The 19,505-nt window shown below is 38.5% G+C and overlaps 1 protein-coding gene across 2 annotated transcripts in view; it reads left to right on the forward strand.

The window, feature by feature from the left end:
- The window catches only part of GRIP1 (glutamate receptor interacting protein 1), a 370,480-nt gene that overhangs the window by 326,124 nt on the left and 24,851 nt on the right, over nt 1-19,505 (forward strand). For both annotated transcript variants that reach the window (XM_029283947.1, XM_029283946.1), the window contains 7 exons: nt 2,434-2,514; nt 7,841-7,910; nt 8,156-8,301; nt 10,094-10,238; nt 11,389-11,528; nt 16,063-16,071; nt 18,979-19,164. In XM_029283947.1, the coding sequence (XP_029139780.1) occupies nt 2,434-2,514; nt 7,841-7,910; nt 8,156-8,301; nt 10,094-10,238; nt 11,389-11,528; nt 16,063-16,071; nt 18,979-19,164 (777 nt within the window). The remainder of the gene's footprint in view (nt 1-2,433; nt 2,515-7,840; nt 7,911-8,155; nt 8,302-10,093; nt 10,239-11,388; nt 11,529-16,062; nt 16,072-18,978; nt 19,165-19,505) is intronic.

The raw sequence follows: 19,505 nt of genomic DNA on the forward strand, positions 1-19,505 counted from the left end.
TCCATTTGAATTTGTTATAACACATGCATACACAATCCTAGTATATGGCAATATTTTATTAATATTCATCCTGGATCTTACAAAGTACAGGCTGAAATTATTTTGCTGTTTATTCGAAATACAACATAAAGGCAGTCCTCGACTTACAATCACAATTGGTCCCAACATTTATGTTGCTAAATGAGACATTTGTTAAGTGAGTTTTGCCTCATTTTGTGACTTTTCTTGCCACAGTTGTTAAGTGGATCACTGCAGTTGTTAATTTAGTAACATGGTTGTTAAGTGAATCTGGCTTCCCCATTGACTTTGCTTGTCAAAGAAGTTTGAAAAAGGTGATCACATGACCCTAGGATACCTCAACTGTCATAAATATAAGTCAGTTGCCAAACATCTGGATTTTGATCACATGACCATGCGGATACTGCAACTGTCACAAATGTGAAAAACAGTCATAAGTCACTTTTTTCAGTGCCATTGTAACTTTGAACAATTACTAAATGAATTGTTGTAAGTCAAGGACTATTTGTACACCATAGGCAGGGAAGGAATTACCTGGAATAACTAGAAACAATGTATTAAAAAGAGTTGAAATGATAAAATTAACAATCCATGTATAGAGAAATGAGAATAAAATAAATTGGCTGGAATTTTCTATGCATTATTAATTACAGTCATGACTAAGAGAGCCTTTGCACAACTATGTGCTATATACCAATTGTGTCCTTTCTTGGACTGAGAGTCCCTGCTTTCAGTCACTCAAGCCTGGTCATCTCACACTTGGCCTACTGGAATGTGCTCTACCTGAGGCTATCTTTGAAGAGTAACCAAAAACTTCAGATGATGCAGACACAGCTGCGTAGTTAGTTCTTGGGTCCCTATAGTGACCCATGTTATCTTGCTACTCTGCAAGCTGCACTGGCTACCAGTTTGCTTCCAGATCCCATTCAAAATGGTGGTCATCACCTTTACCATGCTATGGGTCTGGGCTATCTGAAAACCTAATCACTCTGGCGGGATTAGCCCAGCCCACTCATGCCAGCAGAAGGGGCATGCTGTGGACACTATCAGCCAAGGAATTTTGGCAGGCAGGGTCCAAAAGAAGAACCTATTCTGCTGTGGCTCCTGCCCTCTGGAACATCTTGCCCCCCCCCAAAAAAAATCAGATCCATTCCCACCATTCTGGCATCTCGAAACTAGCTTGGGGCTCTAATTGGGATATGGCACATTGGGGATGTCTACTAGAGTAAAAAAACATCCACCTTCTCTCTGTGCATACTTTGCTCCATCCCTTTCCATCCTGCTTAGTTTTATTTTAATTCAATTTTAAATTTAAGACTTTTATTTATTGTTTGAATGTTTTATTCTGTATTTTATTCAATGTCTGTAAGTTGCCTAGAGCAGTGGTTCTCAACCTTTTTAATGCCGCGACCCCAACCGGTCGTAAGTCGAGGACTAAACCGGTCGTAAGTTGAGGACTACCCAACCGGTTGTAAGTCAAGGACTTTCCCTGCCTGGGAGCGCCACGCATGCGTGGTTCCGCCCCCTGCGCCGGCCGAGGCGTAGCTGGCAAGCGGCAGAGATGGAGCAGGCCGACCACCAGCTGGCCCAGCCCAAGGGAGGTAAGGCACCCGCCGGAAAAGTGGGAAAAAAATGGCGGACAAAAAAAATGACGGACAGCCTTGCTTGGCTACCCCCGTGAAATGGTCGATCGACCCCAAATGGGGTCCCGACCCACAGGTTGAGAACCACTGGCCTAGAGTCTCCTTTGGCAAGATAGGTGGCATATAAGCTTGATTGATAAATAAAGTAAGTCAGTCAGTCAGTTTAGGTACTGCTAAATATGAGCTAAGAATGGGTGAGATTTAAAATATATATAGAAGAATACGATTAAGATTACTTTTTAACTTATAATAGTATATGAAATAATATTAGAAATGTTGATATAATAATTGAACTGAATTATCATTAAATTCAGACTGCTGATACATACAGTACAGCATCAGAATGCTAAATATTTTAAACATACCAGTCATTTTAGTAATTCTTTATGCAATATGTTTATTTTAACAGTTTATTTAAAACAGTAACAGTTTATTTTTAGATAAATATTTCAGTATGTTGAAAGGGTTTTTCTAATAATTATGTTGTACAATTAGTTAAATCAATGTTGATCTTTAAAACATTTCATTTTTATGTAACATCAATATTATTATATGTTAAAGTTTCCTCTTCTACTTTTCAGGCCTTTACCTTAAGAATCAGTGCTACGTGATTATTTTAAATCACTAACCTAAAATATAATTCAACATTTGATTTACTTACTTTTTTGACTCAGAGTTGTGAACCGCTTGAATAAGTATGTTATATATGAAAATGCAGTGAATGGAGTTCTACTTGGCATAAATTAATAAATGAAACAACTTTTAATTACAGAATCTGTCATACCAAGTAGTGGCACTTTTCATGTAAAACTACCAAAGAGGCATAATGTAGAACTTGGCATCACCATAAGCTGTAAGTGAAGTAGATTTTTTTCATTACCTTTTCTTTATAATATTGGTTTTCAGTAGGGAATTATAATATGGTGCTATACAATTTATCTTGCTTTCTCAAACTAGAGTTATTATTGTTATTCAAGCTGGAATCTACTAAATCGCTTAGCTACGATAATTGAAATTTTGTCAAGCTTCTGCAATAATTACATCTTTCTTTTTGTAAATATAGTCAATGTTATTTATAGCAAGGATGAAATGTGAAAGAAATTACAAGCTGCTGGAGAAAAGTTGAGGCACAAAATATTAATACAGAGAAACAGAAGTTTTTACTACTTCGCTTATTTATTTTATTTACACACGCACACATACCTACATACATAATATTATATATAGATGTGTGTGTGTGTGTGTGTGTGTGTGTATGTGTGTATGTGTGTGTGAACACATCTTTCCAGACATGTGGAATAGGATAGTTTTTGAAGTTCAGTAACTTCAGTTGTTTACTATATAGACTTTTTCAGGCATCGTCTTGTGTGTCCCATCACCCAGAGAGTTGAGATGGTGGGAGCCTGTGTCAGCACCATTCTGTAACAGCATCTCTGATACTAAGTTCTCTCCCTCATGAGGCAAGATTCCCAATGTACTTTCTGCAGATTCATAATGTTTCTTAGAAAACTCTTTTAATGTGTTATTGTAAAATGATTTTAATTGTTTTGTTATACACCAACCTTGCCAGCACTGGCAAATAAGTAGTTATAATATTTTGATACCCCCCTCCTTTGCAATGCTGTATCCTCTTACAATTTGGTAACAGTTTTGAGAACAGGAAATATAAGGCAGAAATAATCACACATGTATATGTATGTGCCAGGCTACAAAAACAAAGAAAGACATACTGAGGTTCTTCAGAACAGTTTCCTTTATTGTTCCTCACCTATAGACAGAAATCTTGCCAAACTAAAGCATTTGCTTAATTAAAGATATATCTTGAGAATTCCCAGAGAGGAGTGCCTTAACTCTTTTTCTCCCAAGTAAATTATCTAAACTTAACTGACTCTTACTCCTCTGCAATGTACTCCTCCTTCCTGGGAATCCAGACTACATTCCACCTACATGTTTGTCTACACACATATTGTAACCAGTGTATTTATTCATAAATAGTCTAGAATCAAGGTAAACAATGATAGAAGTCTCCAGATGATACCCAAATTATTCCTGGTGATGTAATTGGTCAAGATAAGTCCTGCTGTATTTAGCAAAGTAGGTGAATGGCATATTATTTTGTATGTGATGCTAAAAATGCTTAGGTGTAAATGAGTTCTCAACAATAGATTCTGGATACAACACAATAATTCTGGTGCAAGTTATGGGTTCATGGATTTATTTTTTAGCAAACTATTAAATTGAGACATTATACTTTTATCAAGTGAATTCTGGTATTAAAAGTAATATTTCCATTTGATTTTAGATGGCAATCTGTTGAGCATTGTAATCTGGTATTTGGCTCAGTTCTCATTTACTGAACTAGATAATTGATAACATAATATATATATTCTTATGCATGTAGTACAATTAATTTTAGTCTTAATAAACTATATGTTTGAAACGTGCATTTAAGAGATGTAAGGATTATCAATATATTAATATAATTGGTCTGCTTTAAACCAATTATAGAGATATGCAATATAGATTCTTGACAAATCAAATTCTGTAACATGAATCAAACTATTTTAAAAAACCTACTGAAATATATGTGTTACAATAATTTGCTGCAAAGAATTCTGTATTACATTCATAAAAAGAAAGCAGCTCACATTCTCTGGTCTTGATTTAAGTCATAAAAATATATTTATATCTAACCAATATAAAATATTGGTTGTTCACAGGCATGAAATCTTTGTCAGTTCTGTTTTCAAGGTCTCATCCTTATTCAATTCACATTTGAAAAGTTTATATTTTATATAAACTTTACTTTTAACTTTTATAAAAAGTTTAGTTTTTATGTTTAGAAATGTATAATGCCTCTGGCATGCAACTTGGAAAACTTATATTTCTAAAAATAATAGTAAGGGGGAATATAACCCATTATAATTTCTAAAATTTATTATTCAATTTATATATTGCCTTTCTATTTACTGCAATGTTTATTGCAACATCAAGGTAGTGCACAACTATTCAAAAATGCCAGAAATGCAAGAGAAAAAATTAAAGCCAGCAACTAAAATAAATACATAGCAGATAAAGAGCCAATTTGGTCTAGTGCTTCAGGCACCACACTACAATCCAGGAAATGTGAATTCTAGTCCTGCCAGCTAGATGATCTCTCTCAGACCATGATGTCAAGCTCAGGCAACAAGTCAATCATTCAATTCTTGTTGCAGCCAATGGATCAACACTTCATTTATCCAAAAAGTGGACCTTTCACTTGTGGAAAAATATTAGGAAGGAAAAAAATTAACATAAATAGCATAGATTGTCAAAAGACATGTCTTCTTACCACGTTCCTAATTACTGTGAACTTCTTAGAAAATATACTGCATATTCCAGAGATCACATAGGAATTATTAGCCACTTTTACTGTGCTTCTGAAGGAACTGGCAGCTGTGATCTCAGAACCACTGAACTATATCTTTCAAAGAAAGTGGAGCACTAGGGAGCTACCAGAGGACTGGAAAAGAGCTGATGTAGTTCCCATCTTCAAAAAAGGGGGAAAAATGGATCCAGGAAACTACAGACCTATCAGCCTGATCTCAAAACCTGGGAAGATCTTGGAAAAGATAATCGAGCAACGAATCAGCAAACACCTAGAGGCAAACAAAGTCATTACCAAAAGCCAACATGCGTTTGTCAAAACAGATCATGCCAGAAAAATCTTATTGTATTCTTTGACCAGGTGACAAAATTAGTGGACCAGAGGAATGCTGTGGATATAATTTACTTGGACTTCAGTAAGGCATTTGATAAAGTAGAAAAATGTGGGTTAGACAGCATCACCACCAGATGGATTCATAGCTGGCTGACCGGCTGTACTCAGTGTGTGGTCCTCTATAGAACTGCATCTACATGGAGGGAAGTGTTCTGGGCCCAGTGCTCTTCAATATCTTCATCAATGATTTGGATGAGGGGATAGATGGGGAACTCATCAAATTTGCAGATGACACTAAGCTTGCAGGAATAGCCAACACTCCAAAAGATAGGCTTAAGATACAGAAGGATCTTGACAGACTTGAACATTGGGCGCTATCTAACAAAATGAAATTCAATGGTGAAAAAATTAAGGTTCTACATTTAGGCAAGAAAACCAAATGCACAGGTACAGTACAGGTGGTACCTCGCTCAATAGTAGTAACTGTGAGAGGGATCTCGGAGTCCTAATGGACAATTGCTTAAATATGAGCCAGCAGTGTGCTGCAGCTGCCAAAAAAGCCAACACAGTGCTAGGCTGCATTAACAGAGGGATAGAATCAAGATCACGTGAAGTGTTAATACCACTTTACAATGCCTTGGTAAGGCCACACTTGGAATACTGCATCCAGTTTTGGTAACCACGATGTAAAAAAGATGTTGAGACTCTAGAAAGAGTACAGAGAAGAGCAACAAAGATAATTAGGGGACTGGAGGCTAAAACATATGAGAAACGGTTGCTGGAATTGGGAATGTCTAGTCTAATGAAGAGAAGGACGAGGGGGGACAATGTTTTCTTTTCTCTGGGAAACGGGTCCAAGTGGCTTTTTAAGTGTTTAAGATTGCCGACCCCTGGTATAGGGTTTCCTGTGTGAGCAGGGGGTTGGACTAGATGACCTCCAAGGTATCTTCCAACGTCGTCGTCGTCGTCATCATCATCATCATCATCATCATCATCATCATCATCATCATCATCATCATCATTATAGACTTTTGCAAGATACTGCAATTTCTATACAATGAAACATCTTCATAAATCAAATACCTAACTTTTTCACAAACTTACCCAGATGTAACATAGCTAGATTCAGCTTCTGTTGAATTAGACTACTGATCTATCCTGGAATATTTTTAGTACCTATTTTCAAATCGGAACCATCATAAATTTTATTACTAGAAGGAAACAGGAGCCTGTGTAGTACAAATTGTGGTATATAGTTTAAGAAATTTTAATGGTGAGCATATAATAATTTCATTATTTCACCTAAAATAGGAATAAAATGTCCAACATTAATTTTTCAGGCTTAATTCTATAGTTTTCTAGATAATTTATCAATTATAGAATCATTAGATCATGATTGCCAACCTAGTGGCTTTTATCTTTTATATTCCACAAACTTGATCATCCTAACCAGAGTTCCTCAACGTTATGGAGAACACTAAGCTGGGCTAATCTTTGTTTAAGAATGTGAAGGATCTGAGCCAAGTATATTAATGTATATATCTGAATGAATGAAATTATGTTTTTATGAGTGCTGAGGTGTGTGGTAGTAGAAAACCTTTAGAATTTCAAGAAATAAATTAAAGGAAACCTTCCCTGATATATAGTCACAGAATAGATCAGATGCTTTATGCCAAGATAACATGTATAATATATAGAAAGAAAATTGCCCTAGTATAATACACCAAATATGCATATTCCCTCTCCATTTAATTATGAGATATTCCTGCTAGCATATAAAATATATGTGTAAATATTTTCCATAAAATATTAATGATAGATTAAGAAGTATATGTGATAAAAAAAGAAGAAGAAGAAAGGATCAAATGTGAATGAGTGCTAAAGACAAAGATGAATGACCAGCACAAGTAGAGCACAGGTGTCAAACTCGTTGCGTCATGTGATGTGTCGTGACATATCATGAATTTTTTTGCATTGTCAGACCTGGGGTAGGCCCGCAGGTCCGCAGTTTGACACCCCTGCCATAGAGAGAATGAATGAGGATTTACAAAAGAGAGAATGAATGAATCATAAAACAAATATATGAACAAAAAGTGAATGGGTTGAAAAGAAGGGGAAGATCAAAATATTCTTCTTAGTTGAATGAAGTTGATAACATCTTCAAAAACAAGACAAGTGAGAAGTTTAATAAATAAATGGTAACATGTGAAATGATGTATAGTCATAATGAACATGACAGTTGTTTATGAGAAAAAAAGAAAGGCAAAGGTATAGTGATTGATGTTGATGGAAACTATTTCTAGCCATGTTTCTTTTCCTGTTTCTTATTTATTTCATGACTTCAATTTGTTTGGCTTATTATGACTAATTTCTTTTTTACATCATATAAATTGCTTACCCCAGAGAGAAAGAACATGCATGTATGCAAATTATGGGAGGATTATTTCAACTGCAACTATTTGTGTATTCTGTATTTCAGCTCCATCTAGTCGAAAACCAGGAGATCCTCTTGTTATTTCAGATATTAAGAAGGGAAGTGTTGCCCATAGGTGAGTGCTTGCAAGGTGACAAAGATTATGTTGTGAGCTCACAGTTCTCAAACTCCCTGGATTTTTAAGTGTTATGTGATTGTAAAAGCAAATGCTTGGGATAAAATGCTTTTATGTGCTACTTCATATATGTAAAGCAAATATCACTTTTATTCTTAAATTTAAAAAACTATCATTATTTGCATGAATATCCAACTCAGCTTGTTTAAAACATTAATCACATAATGTATTCCACTTATGAATAGAACTGGGACGTTGGAACTAGGTGATAAATTGCTTGCCATAGACAATATTCGACTGGACAACTGTTCCATGGAAGATGCTGTTCAAATCCTGCAGCATTGTGAGGAACTTGTAAAACTAAAAATTCGCAAGGATGAAGATAACTCTGGTATTCACAGTGAGCTATGAAACATTTTATGTATATATAAAGATGCCTTTGGGATGCAATATAAGTAAAATATTCAATGGAGAAAGCGTTCAGTCATTTTTCAGTATATGACAGCTTTGGTGTTCCGTCTTATCAGAGATTGGAAGAATAAAACCTTCTCATTAATTTCTGAGAAATGAAGAAAGTCACTTTGCTTGGATCTTGTATATTTATCCCAATGCCAGTTCAGTACCCTTACAGAAATGTCATACCCAAAAATGTTGTCTCAAGAATTTCAGAATTTTTTTAAAAGCTGACTATTTTAGAAGACACCATATTTATTCAGATCCTCTCCCTCATATACATATGTATAAAAACACATAACTACTTAACTCCCTTGTCAAAATGTTAAGAATTGTGCTAGCTTCACTTTTGAATATATTGGAATAAATAGATGGACAAAAGATTGTAAAATATGGAATATGAATCCACAATAATCTAATATGTATGTTGTATACAAAGAAGTATAGTTTAAACAAATTGAAATACTTTTTCAGAAGTAAATAAATCCAGAGTAGTAAGATTATGCAAGATCATATTATTTTTCACTGCTATGAAAAAAGATTGATGAGGTATTTTCAACAAGAATTTTCTTCATAATGTAAACTTTTTAAAACAATCAAATAATATATGTGTATATATGTATACAAGTAGTCCTCAGCTTATGACCGATCCCAACAATTCTCATTTTTTTTGCCAGTTTCTGGCATTTACTGCTGATTCCCAAGAAAAAACACTCCTTGGATAAAATGAATTCATTTAATAAACACAGTGTTCACTTAACACCATGGCATTCATTTAACAACTGTGCTGCTCCCTTAATGACTGCTTCAAAAAATATCATAAAGTCAAGTCCAGTCATTTGATGACCTACTTAACAATCACAAAGACTTACAATCATAATTCCAGGCTCACAGTCATAAGTCAAGGTCTTCTTTTGCAAACACCCACACACTATATGCATACATACATGAAGGCATTCAACACAGTGAAATAACAATGTGGAATAGAAAAATTAATAAAAATATAAATCAATATCTGAGTTAAATTCATCTTAATTGTAATCTTTCTACCCTAGATAAAAAGAATTCTAAACCATTTTCAAATCATATATGAACCAGAAGCGCTGATAGAGCTTCATACAGATATTTAAGAGAAACAAACACTAACAAAAATTCTTACCTTAACTACTGTATATCAGGATTACTGTTGGAACCCATTGGTCTAAAATCTGCTTTTATCCCAATTTTTAAAATAACAAGTTAAGATACTAAACTGAGTCAAGTTCTGATGCTGAAGTCAAAACTGGTGTTCAAATAGCATTGGCTGATATGTTTGGCTCAGCTTTATATTAAACTGAACTAAAGGAGTGTTGGATATGCTTATGGAAAAGTTGCCCAGATCTTTGCTTTAACTTCTTAAGGGCATTTAGTTACCTTTTACTGAGATACTGCATTGGCCCATTCACCTACTCCCCTGATTGTGAATCATCACATCTAGAAAGAAATTGTATATATTTTTACAGATATATTAGGTTTAAAATCCTGGTTTTGTTTCCATGAACAAGGAAGGATATTTGCTGGTGTTACCTGTAACCTCACCTGTAGTCATCAACATAGAAGGCAGTAGTAGCCTAGATATGTATCTGAAGCATAACAGTTTGAGGATGTGTATGCTGATCATTTTTCTGAATGTATTATTCTTTTCATTCCTTTATAAGAGACCAATTGCATCCTCTTGGCATGTATTGCAGATGAACAAGAGAGCTCAGGAGCAATTATTTATACTGTTGAGCTCAAGAGATATGGAGGACCTCTTGGGATCACTATTTCTGGTACTGAAGAGCCTTTTGATCCTATTATCATTTCGAGTCTTACTAAAGGTGGATTAGCTGAAAGGTAAATTGACATAAAAGTATTTATAATATTCAAGTGTAAGAGATTGTTCAATATGTGTAATAATTCTTAGGAGTATATAAAATTTTTACAAGTATATAATTATCCTTGATATATATTATGAGATGATAATGGTGATGATAATGATGATGACAACAATGATGATTTTTGGAACATGACCACTGTTACCATAAATCATTAGAGATCCATCAGTGGTAAAAGAGCTTGACTAGGAGTAAGAAAACCCAGATTCTAGTCTCCCCTTGGGCAAAAAGCCAGCCACATGACTTTGAGCCAGTCATTCTCTCTCAGCTCAAAAACAGTATCAGACTCTGTGTCAGATTCTGTATAGACTCCCTAAAGAAACAAGTATCTTGCTGAGTTGACAAAGCAAAAGGAAACCAAATCACACTAGCTGCTTTATTTTGAGGATTAACAGTAGCGTTCTTCCTATCTTTTAGGATCTTTTAAATAATCACACAGCGACTCCATAAGCAAGCCACTTCTATGTTACAACATTTATTCGGATACACTATCTATACCTGTACCTACAAAATGGAAAGGATAACATTTTCACACTGGAGAGTGTACTCCATATTAAATCACTAATAAGAATAAATAATGCATAATACTACACTGATTATTACTACTAATTCTCTCTGTGTCCACATCAACAAATGGGTTATAACTATTCCTTCCATGCTAACACATATCTTGAAGTAAAAAAGTTGCATCCTTTAATATTATGTACTGATGCTTGTTAATGTTTTTTGTTTAGGTGGAAATATAAAGTAAAGTAACTGTTAATGTTATTATTGCTATTTGCTTTTGACTGCAAAAAGTTATTTTCTTAACTGGAAGTATAAGTACGCTCAATAAATGTGCAACTTTAGTTTACATATTACTTTGAAAGAAACTGAGCTCTTTGCTGATGCTATGTTGGCTATCAGCAAAGCACCAGCTGATGCTATGTTGGCTATCAGCTGGTGCTATGTTGGCTATCAGCTTACAGTCATAATGACAAGATCTTTAAAATTAAAATTAATGTTACCACACACACACATTACATTTTAAAATAAAAGCAGTGGGAAATATGTTTTTCTTAAATTATTGCTCAGATTGTTTTTCATGTTTTATTTAACTCATGTTTCAGGACAGGTGCAATTCATATCGGAGACCGAATCTTAGCAATAAATAGTAACAGTCTGAAAGGGAAACCTTTGAGTGAAGCCATTCATTTGTTACAGATGGCAGGAGAGACAGTGACCTTGAAAATAAAAAAGCAGACAGATGGTGAGTATGTCAGGTATTTCACCAATGTCTTTTCTGTCATATCAGGAATGTGTTGTGCATATATTCATGAAAGTGACATTTGCCTGTGGTATCTATTAGAAGTTTAGGACTGTAAAAATAAATCCATGTTATATAAAAATAGATATGTGGTGATTTAAAAAAGAGTATTTATTGCAAAGGACAGCAAAAGCAATGAGATTGAGTTGCCCAAAAGCTAATCTCATTTATTGTTTAAAATTTTGTGTAATACTCAACATTGGAAAGCAGTGGTCCTACTCATTTGAATACAATGGTTCATGAAGAACATGGGAAAAAAGAAAGGGGTACAATGATGGAATAAGGTTAAGGGCATCTAAATATATAGTGCATGTTCAACCTAAAAGAAGAAAAAAAGTAAAAGAATGAGTTATTCTTCTAAGTTCTGTTAAAAAGAAGGAAAGTGGGGTCCTTTTGAGGAACTGCAGAAGGCTCTATCCCCCAGAAAACACAAAGAAAATTGGAGTAACTAATTGCCCAGAACCTCAATCCATCTACTGGGCCCAAAATCCATAATAAAGTTAATCAAGATAAGCCTTTTCCAGTATTTACTAAATTATAAAATAGTGAATAATTGTCAGAATCCAGTTATATTTCATTTCTATTTATCTTCTCTAATATAAAACCAATTCTTACTCTCTCCTGGATCCTGTCATACTACTAAGGGGGAGGGGAGTATGCATGGGGTTTTTTATTACTTTCGCTTCCTCTATTCACTACAAAGTTACCTTTTGTTGATTCGCTTTGGGTCTGCTAACCATAACAATGTAGCCATTTGCCTTTCATCCTATGCCCCTCTGAACTTCTCCTCCTTACCGGCCAGTGAGAGAAAAGGGGGGAAAAGATGCAGCATCTGGGATCTGTGTGAGGAGATGTTGAATGATCGCGCCAACGGAGCCGGATTGATGTTATCTTTCCTGGAGTTAACACCTAGAAATCTGCCAGTTTGAATCACCTGGAAGAACTGCGTGGTGGGGGGCTGTTTAGGGACACTTTAAAACATCGAATTGTAAGGGAATCCCTCAGATCCTGTCTATCATGCCTGCTATCAGTTTCTTTTAATAAAAGTTCCTGTTGGAAGAAACCATTTCCAAGAGTTCTGCTTTCTTAAGATGTGGATTGAAGTGGGTCCTTACATTAGATAGGATCTGCAGTAATAGTCAACCTGGAAGGGAGAACCTTGCCGGGGGACTTTGCAAAAACTACAATGTGAGACGACGAGGCAGGGAAGGGAGAAACCTCCACGGAGAGGGAGCCTTTCCCCCGACCGAAAACCTGCCAGCTGTCGGGATCTGAAATGTCATACTCCTCAGGAGAAGAGGGGGTGGAGATGCATAACCACAAACCTCGGTGTTCAATGGGCATTGGAAAGAAAGGCGAGTGGGAAAAGAGATCAAGAAAGGTGACCCTGAGACGGAGGGCCAACCAACCAGAATGGAAGCAGGAGATGGAGAAATCCCTGCACGTGAGTGAAGAGGAAGGAAGTTGGGCACAGCACTCAAACTGGATCCTAGAGAAAGCTATTGACCTGATGAAAAGAACTCTCAGCACTCTAGGGGAGGAGAATTCTGAACCCCACGGCGGCACCAGCACCCGGAGCTGCAGCTGGAGAGACACTGAGGGGGAATTGGAACCTGCAGTCCCAGGGACGTCTGCTGATCCAGTAGTGACCACTTCAACGGCCCCCACTCCCCGCCGACCGACAGATGGCAATCCGGATGGAAGACAATACCACCGACGGCAAAGGCACCGATCCATTTAAAGACTCCCGCCGCTGGACGCGAAATTCAAGGGGGAGCCAACACGCTTGGGGTTTTTCCTAACCCAAGTCCTAAGCTACATGGAGGAATACAGGCGGCACATCCCTAGCAACAAAGCCCGTATCCGTATTGTGCAATCCGCTCTGGATGGACCGGCCGCAGATTGGGTGGTGAATTTGCACGATTCCGATGCCCCAGAGCTCAATGACTTCAATCGTTTCATTTCCTCTCTGAGAAGGCAATTTGAGGACCCCCTGGCTGATCACAAAGCCCACGAAAGAATCAAAACGGTGAGGCAAGGCAGACGCCCAGTAGCCAAATATACGCAAGAATTCCAGGCCATTGCCAGCAAGCTGAACTGGCCGGAAGACATCCTCCTTAGCCATTTCAAAGATGGCCTAAATTACAACCTGTATGATGCTTACCTGTCCCAGGGGGACCCACACCAACTCGACGAATGGTACATCCTGGCAGAGGAAGCAGAGATTGACCTACTGAAGAGGCACCGCTGAGGAAAACCATGGGGCCGCTCGCCTCCTGAGCCGACGTGCGAGCCAGCAAAGCCATTGGCCATGGCCAAGAAGCCAAAGGGCTGTTTCAAATGCAGGAGAGAGAGGCATCGGGCTGTAGAATGCCGCTCGAAAGCCCCCCAGCATAACCTAGGCAGATCACCAGCCAGTAAATCCGGGAAATCCCCAGCTAAGCCAAAAGAACCCGCCATAAGAGTGATAGAGGCTGTGGAATCCCCAACCTCTGCCCAACATGGGGAAGGAACTCCAGCCTACACCGCAGGGCTGGTGGACACCTCAGATGACAGCTCGGAGGGCGAACCTCTGGTAAGTTGACCCATCGCACCCATCCTCAAGACTATATTAATTCCCTCCATGCCCGAAGCTGTCAAGGTGAAAGCCTTAATAGAATCTGGCTGCACCCGCTGCCTCATTAGCCTGACGCTAGTGGGGAATCTGGGCATTCCAGTGAGGAGACTAGAACAACCAAACTCATTTGGCCAGTTAGATGGGTCCATAGCAGGGGGGATGCCAGTTACCCTAGCCACTTTACCAGTCCACCTATCCCTGGGAAACCATGAGGAAGACATAACGTTTGTAGTGACCCTAGGCATGGCATGCCTGATGATCCTAGGGCTGGAATGGTTAAAGAAATGGAACACCTGGGTAAATTGGGGGTCAGCAGAAATCAATTTCCCGAAGGGGGACCCTACGGACTTAAAACCACAAGGGGATCTACCAAAATTAAGAATGGAGAAAGCATCCATGGGAGAAGAAAAGGGGCTGCCCGAAATACCAGAGGAATACAGAGATCTTGCTGAAGTTTTCAGTGAGGAGAGGATGGATGAGCTTCCCCCTCACCGACCCACGGACTGTGCCATAGAATTCAAGCCAGGGGCAAAACTCCCAAAGTCCAGACTATAATCCATGAGCCCAAAGGAGAAGGAGGAAATGGAAAGATTCATAAATAAAAACCTAGAAAGGGGGTTTATCGAACCTGCCAAGCCTAAAATAGCTGCCCCGGTCCTCTTTAGAGAGAAGAAGGACGGCTCTTTACGCTTATGCATGGACTACTGCCTATTGAATACAATCAGTGAAAGCAACTTATACCCTCTACCCCTCATGAAGGACATGTTATCACACCTCCCAAAAGGAAGAATTTTTACTAAACTAGATCTAAGGGAAGCGTATTACCGCGTTAGAATTAAGGAAGGGGACGAATGGAAAATCGCATTTAATTGCCCAATGAGGTGCTACCAATTCAAAGTTTTGCCATTTGGATTACAAGGGGGTCCCGCAGTATTTATGCAATTAAAGTATTTATGCAATTAATCAACAAGGTACTAAGAGAGCACCTATTTAACATCCGAGTACCACCAGTCGCCTAGCAAAAACTTGATGACCAAAAAAAAAAAAAAGGAAAAAAGTGATAAAGTACAGGTAGTCCTCGATTTACAACAGTTCACTTAGTGACTGTTCGAAGTTACAACGGCCCTGAAAAAAGCCCCCCAAGCCACAGCCGAGCAAGACACCTGCCCGCCCAGCGGCGCTCTTCCTCCTGTCTGAGGTTTTCATTGTTGTGAGCATTTCTGTTGAGGATTGGCAGTGGGGGTGGGGGGTGTTTGGTTTTTATTCCCCCCATCTGCTGGGTGGTTGCAGCAGGTTTTGGTTACTTCACATGATCCTGGGACACTGTAACCGTCATAAATNATAAATATGAATCAGTTGCCAAGCATCTGAATGTAAATCACAAGACCCTGGAGATGCTGCAACATTCCAGCTGATTGGTGCTTCTTCAGGGCTCAGCAGAAGCACCAGGATCAGCGCCAAGCTCCATCTGGAGCCTGGTGCTGATCCTGGCGCTTCCTCTGAGCCCTGACAGCCCTGCAAGTCCAGCCATCTCTCGCTCAGGCTTGTGCGGTGCTGCCACCTGTCCAGCTCATTCCCCTCCCCCGCTACACTTTTCTAGGATGGTTGCGTACCACCTGCCAGGTGCCAATGTAGCACAGGTGGTACCCGTACCACTGGTTGAAAAGCCCTGATCTAGACGACATCCTTATCTTCATCGAATCCAAAGCGGAACATGTAAAGCTAGTTAGAGCGGTTTTAAAGAAACTGCGAGCTGCCCATCTATATGCCAAATTATTGAAATGCGAATTCCACCAGGAAAGAATATACTACCTGGGTTATCGCATATCCACACAGGCCATTGAAATGGACCCAGAGAAGGTCAGAGCAGTACTAGAATGGGCACCACCTCACACAAGGAAGCAGCTGCAAAGTTTCCTGGGCTTCGCAAACTTTTACCACCAATTCATTCCCTCATTTGCCCAGATAGTCATGCCTCTCACAAACTTAGTAAAAATGAAGGGAGAAGCCTCAGTGAAAACTAGCCAGCCACTAAAATGGACAATGGAATGCCAAGCGGCATTTGAGAGACTAGAGAGACTCTTTTCTGCCGAACCAGTACATGGATAAGCCCTTCATAATACAAGTGGATGCAAGTGATGTGGCAGTGGGGGTTGTACTATTAAAAGAAAACAATGAAGGGGTATTGCAACCCTGTGCATATACGTCCAAGAAACTCACCAAAACGGAACAGCGCTGGCCCGTGTGGGAGAAAGAGGCATACGGGATACGTTGGTCATTACTTACGTGGCACCAATTCCTTGAAGGGAATAAAATCCCTTTTCACGTGTGGACAGAGCACAAAAACCTGGAAGCCTTGAAAACACCCAGGAAGCTCAATCCCAAGCAAGCCCGCTGGTCGCAACATTTTCACCAATTCAACTTTACGCTCAAGCATTTGCCGAGGGGAAAGAACTTCCTGGCAGATGCACCCAATATAACAGCATGCAAGCCACCAATTCTAAACCACTTATGGCGGAATCACAACTGGTAGCTCCAGTAACTACCAGAGCCCAAGCTAAATTAAAACTGCAGCTGGGTAGCCAAACCGGAATTGAATTCCGGAAAACTTTGGAAACAGATGAATGGTACCAGAAAAATAGATACATGTGCACAATTAAGGACGGACTGCCTTGGGTGGAGGAAACATTATATATACCAACCACCCAGAGGGTCACATTCATGCAGCTTTGCCATGACACAAAATCAGCAGGGCATTTTGGATTTGTAAAAACATTACACTTAATTAAAAGGCAATTTTGGTGGCCATCCATGAAAAAGGACATAGAAAGTTACGTGGCCAGCTGCCCAACATGCGCAACTGCAAAGAGGTTGCAAGGAAAATCGCCCGGACTGTTACAAACAGTGGCAAATCCCTCAGCCCCCTGGAGGGAAATAGCCATGGATTTTATAGTGGAATTACCAGAAAGCAATGGGAATACTGTCATCTGGACGGTCACGGACTTGTTTTCCAAACAGGTGCACTTTATCCCTTGCCAAAAGATTCCCACCGCAAAAGCCTTAGCAAAACTTTTCATGCAGCATATTTACAGATTGCATGGGGCACCCCAACGCATCATATCTGATAGGGAAGTGCAATTTACATCTGCATTTTGAAAGGAATTTTTATCCCTTTTAGGGACCACTCAGGGACTGACATCTAGTCATCATCCTCAAGGGAACGGTCAAGCAGAGAAATTTAACTCAGTACTTGAGCAATATTTAAGATGCTTTATTAATTTCCAGCAGTTGAATTGGACGGACCTATTCCTTTCACTGAAGTTGCCTACAATAATGCAGTCCACTCCAGCACAGGTTACACTCCTTTTCAAATAGCTACCGGTCAAAGTTTCAACCCCATGCCAGAACTAATCCCAAATGAACCGGCAATCCCATCACTGAAAGAATGGATAGAACAAGTACAAAACACCTGGCCAATAGTTAGAAAAGCCCTAGACGAAGCTAAGCAAGTATACAAAGCACAAGCAGATAAAAAAAGAGTTGAACCCACACCATTCATTATAGGAGAAATGGTATATTTGTCTACAAAATACCCTACAACCCTGTAAAAACTTGGATCAAAATATATAGGACCTTTTCCAATTAAAAGAATCATAAACCCAGTAACAGTAAAATTAGAATTACCCAAAAATCTCAGGCAAATACACCTAATTTTTCACTGCAGTTTGCTGAAAAGAGAACAACAGTCACCCTTACATTCATTATGCTACACTAACTTTTGGTTCTGTGAATTGCTGTTTTTGATACACAGATATTAATTATAGATATTAGTTATTGTGAGCTCTAATAACATTTGTTGTTCAGATTGATTAAAATGGGTAGTATAATAACTGTGTGTTTCTGTGTAGCTGCTGCAGACATTACATATATATATATATGTGTGTATATATATGTATGTATTTATGTATGTATGTATGTATATATATATGTATATGTATGTATGTATGTATGTATGTATGTATACATATATACATACATACACCTACAAAGAAAATAAGACTGTTTAAAGCAGGGGTCCCCAACCCCCGTCCATGGACCAGTAGCAGGCCGCGGCATGCCAGCAACTGGTCCGGACAAACAAGCAAAGCCCCATCTGTGGGATGAAAGCAGCACACAAAACCATGCCCCCTCTGGTCCGCAGAAAAACCTGTCTCCATGGAACTGGTCCCTGGTGCCCAAAAGGTTGGGGACCTCTGGTTTAAAGCATTTTAAAGAAGTTCCTTATCATGCACAGACACCAAAAAACTACTTGAAACACTGAAGCAGCTATGTGCTTTAGAAAGTTGCATAGCTACTTCAAAAGCTGCTTCTAGCCAACTCCCCATGGTTGTTCCCATCAAAGCAAAGTGGGTGGCCATACATATATATGTGGAGACTGTTGACAGAAACTCTGAAGCCACTGCACAAGCCTTGTTAAAGATCTAGCTGCTTTAATGGTTCCAAAAGAGTTGTTTTGTTTATGCTCCCAAGCAGTGTGATATATCTTATTTGAATGTGTTACACAACTCTGTAAGATACTTGATTCCATCAAGCCAACTGTGAGTCATAAGGGGAGAGGGCCTTTCCATTGTTCCATAGATATAATTAATGTGGAAGAGATCTGTTTGTCTAAGCTTTCTATTGGAAAAATTGCTTTCTATGCACTTAAGTTGAATGTATATTTAAATTTAAATTTAAATTTATAATGAATGTATAACACTTCTTCCTTTCTATCAGCATCAAGTCCAAATAAATTTTCTGCCTCTGATCATACAAATGAATTAAGTGATGCTGAAGATGATACAGCCACCGCACAAAAACCAGGAAAGCTATCTGAAATCTATTCCATGATTGTCCCAAGTGTGGACAGTGCTGTAGAATCATGGGATGGCTCTGGAATGGATAACAGTTATGGAAGCCAAGGTAGGGATCATTTGTTTATTCTGATATACTTAATATGAGAACACCAGGAGTGGAGCTATTAAACCTTCTTGCTTTGTTTGAGAGGCAAACTCACCTTTTAACTGTCTTGTGGAAATCTCATTAAAGCTGCACAGTTAACCAGGTTTTAAACATATATCAATATATTAAGAGCCTTCAGTGACTAATACATAGCTCACCCATAGCTAAACAGGCTTATCCTTTAAGCTTAGATTAATATAAGATGTAGAACACACTGAAGATATTCTTTAATATGAATATCTGAGGCCCATTCATTGTTCTTTTTTAACCTGACTAGTAAAGATTTATTGTAAACTGCCAAA

The sequence above is a fragment of the Protobothrops mucrosquamatus genome, unplaced genomic scaffold (genome assembly GCF_001527695.2).
Source record: "Protobothrops mucrosquamatus isolate PMUCROS unplaced genomic scaffold, P.Mucros_1.0 scaffold289, whole genome shotgun sequence".
Lineage (NCBI taxonomy): Eukaryota > Metazoa > Chordata > Lepidosauria > Squamata > Viperidae > Protobothrops > Protobothrops mucrosquamatus.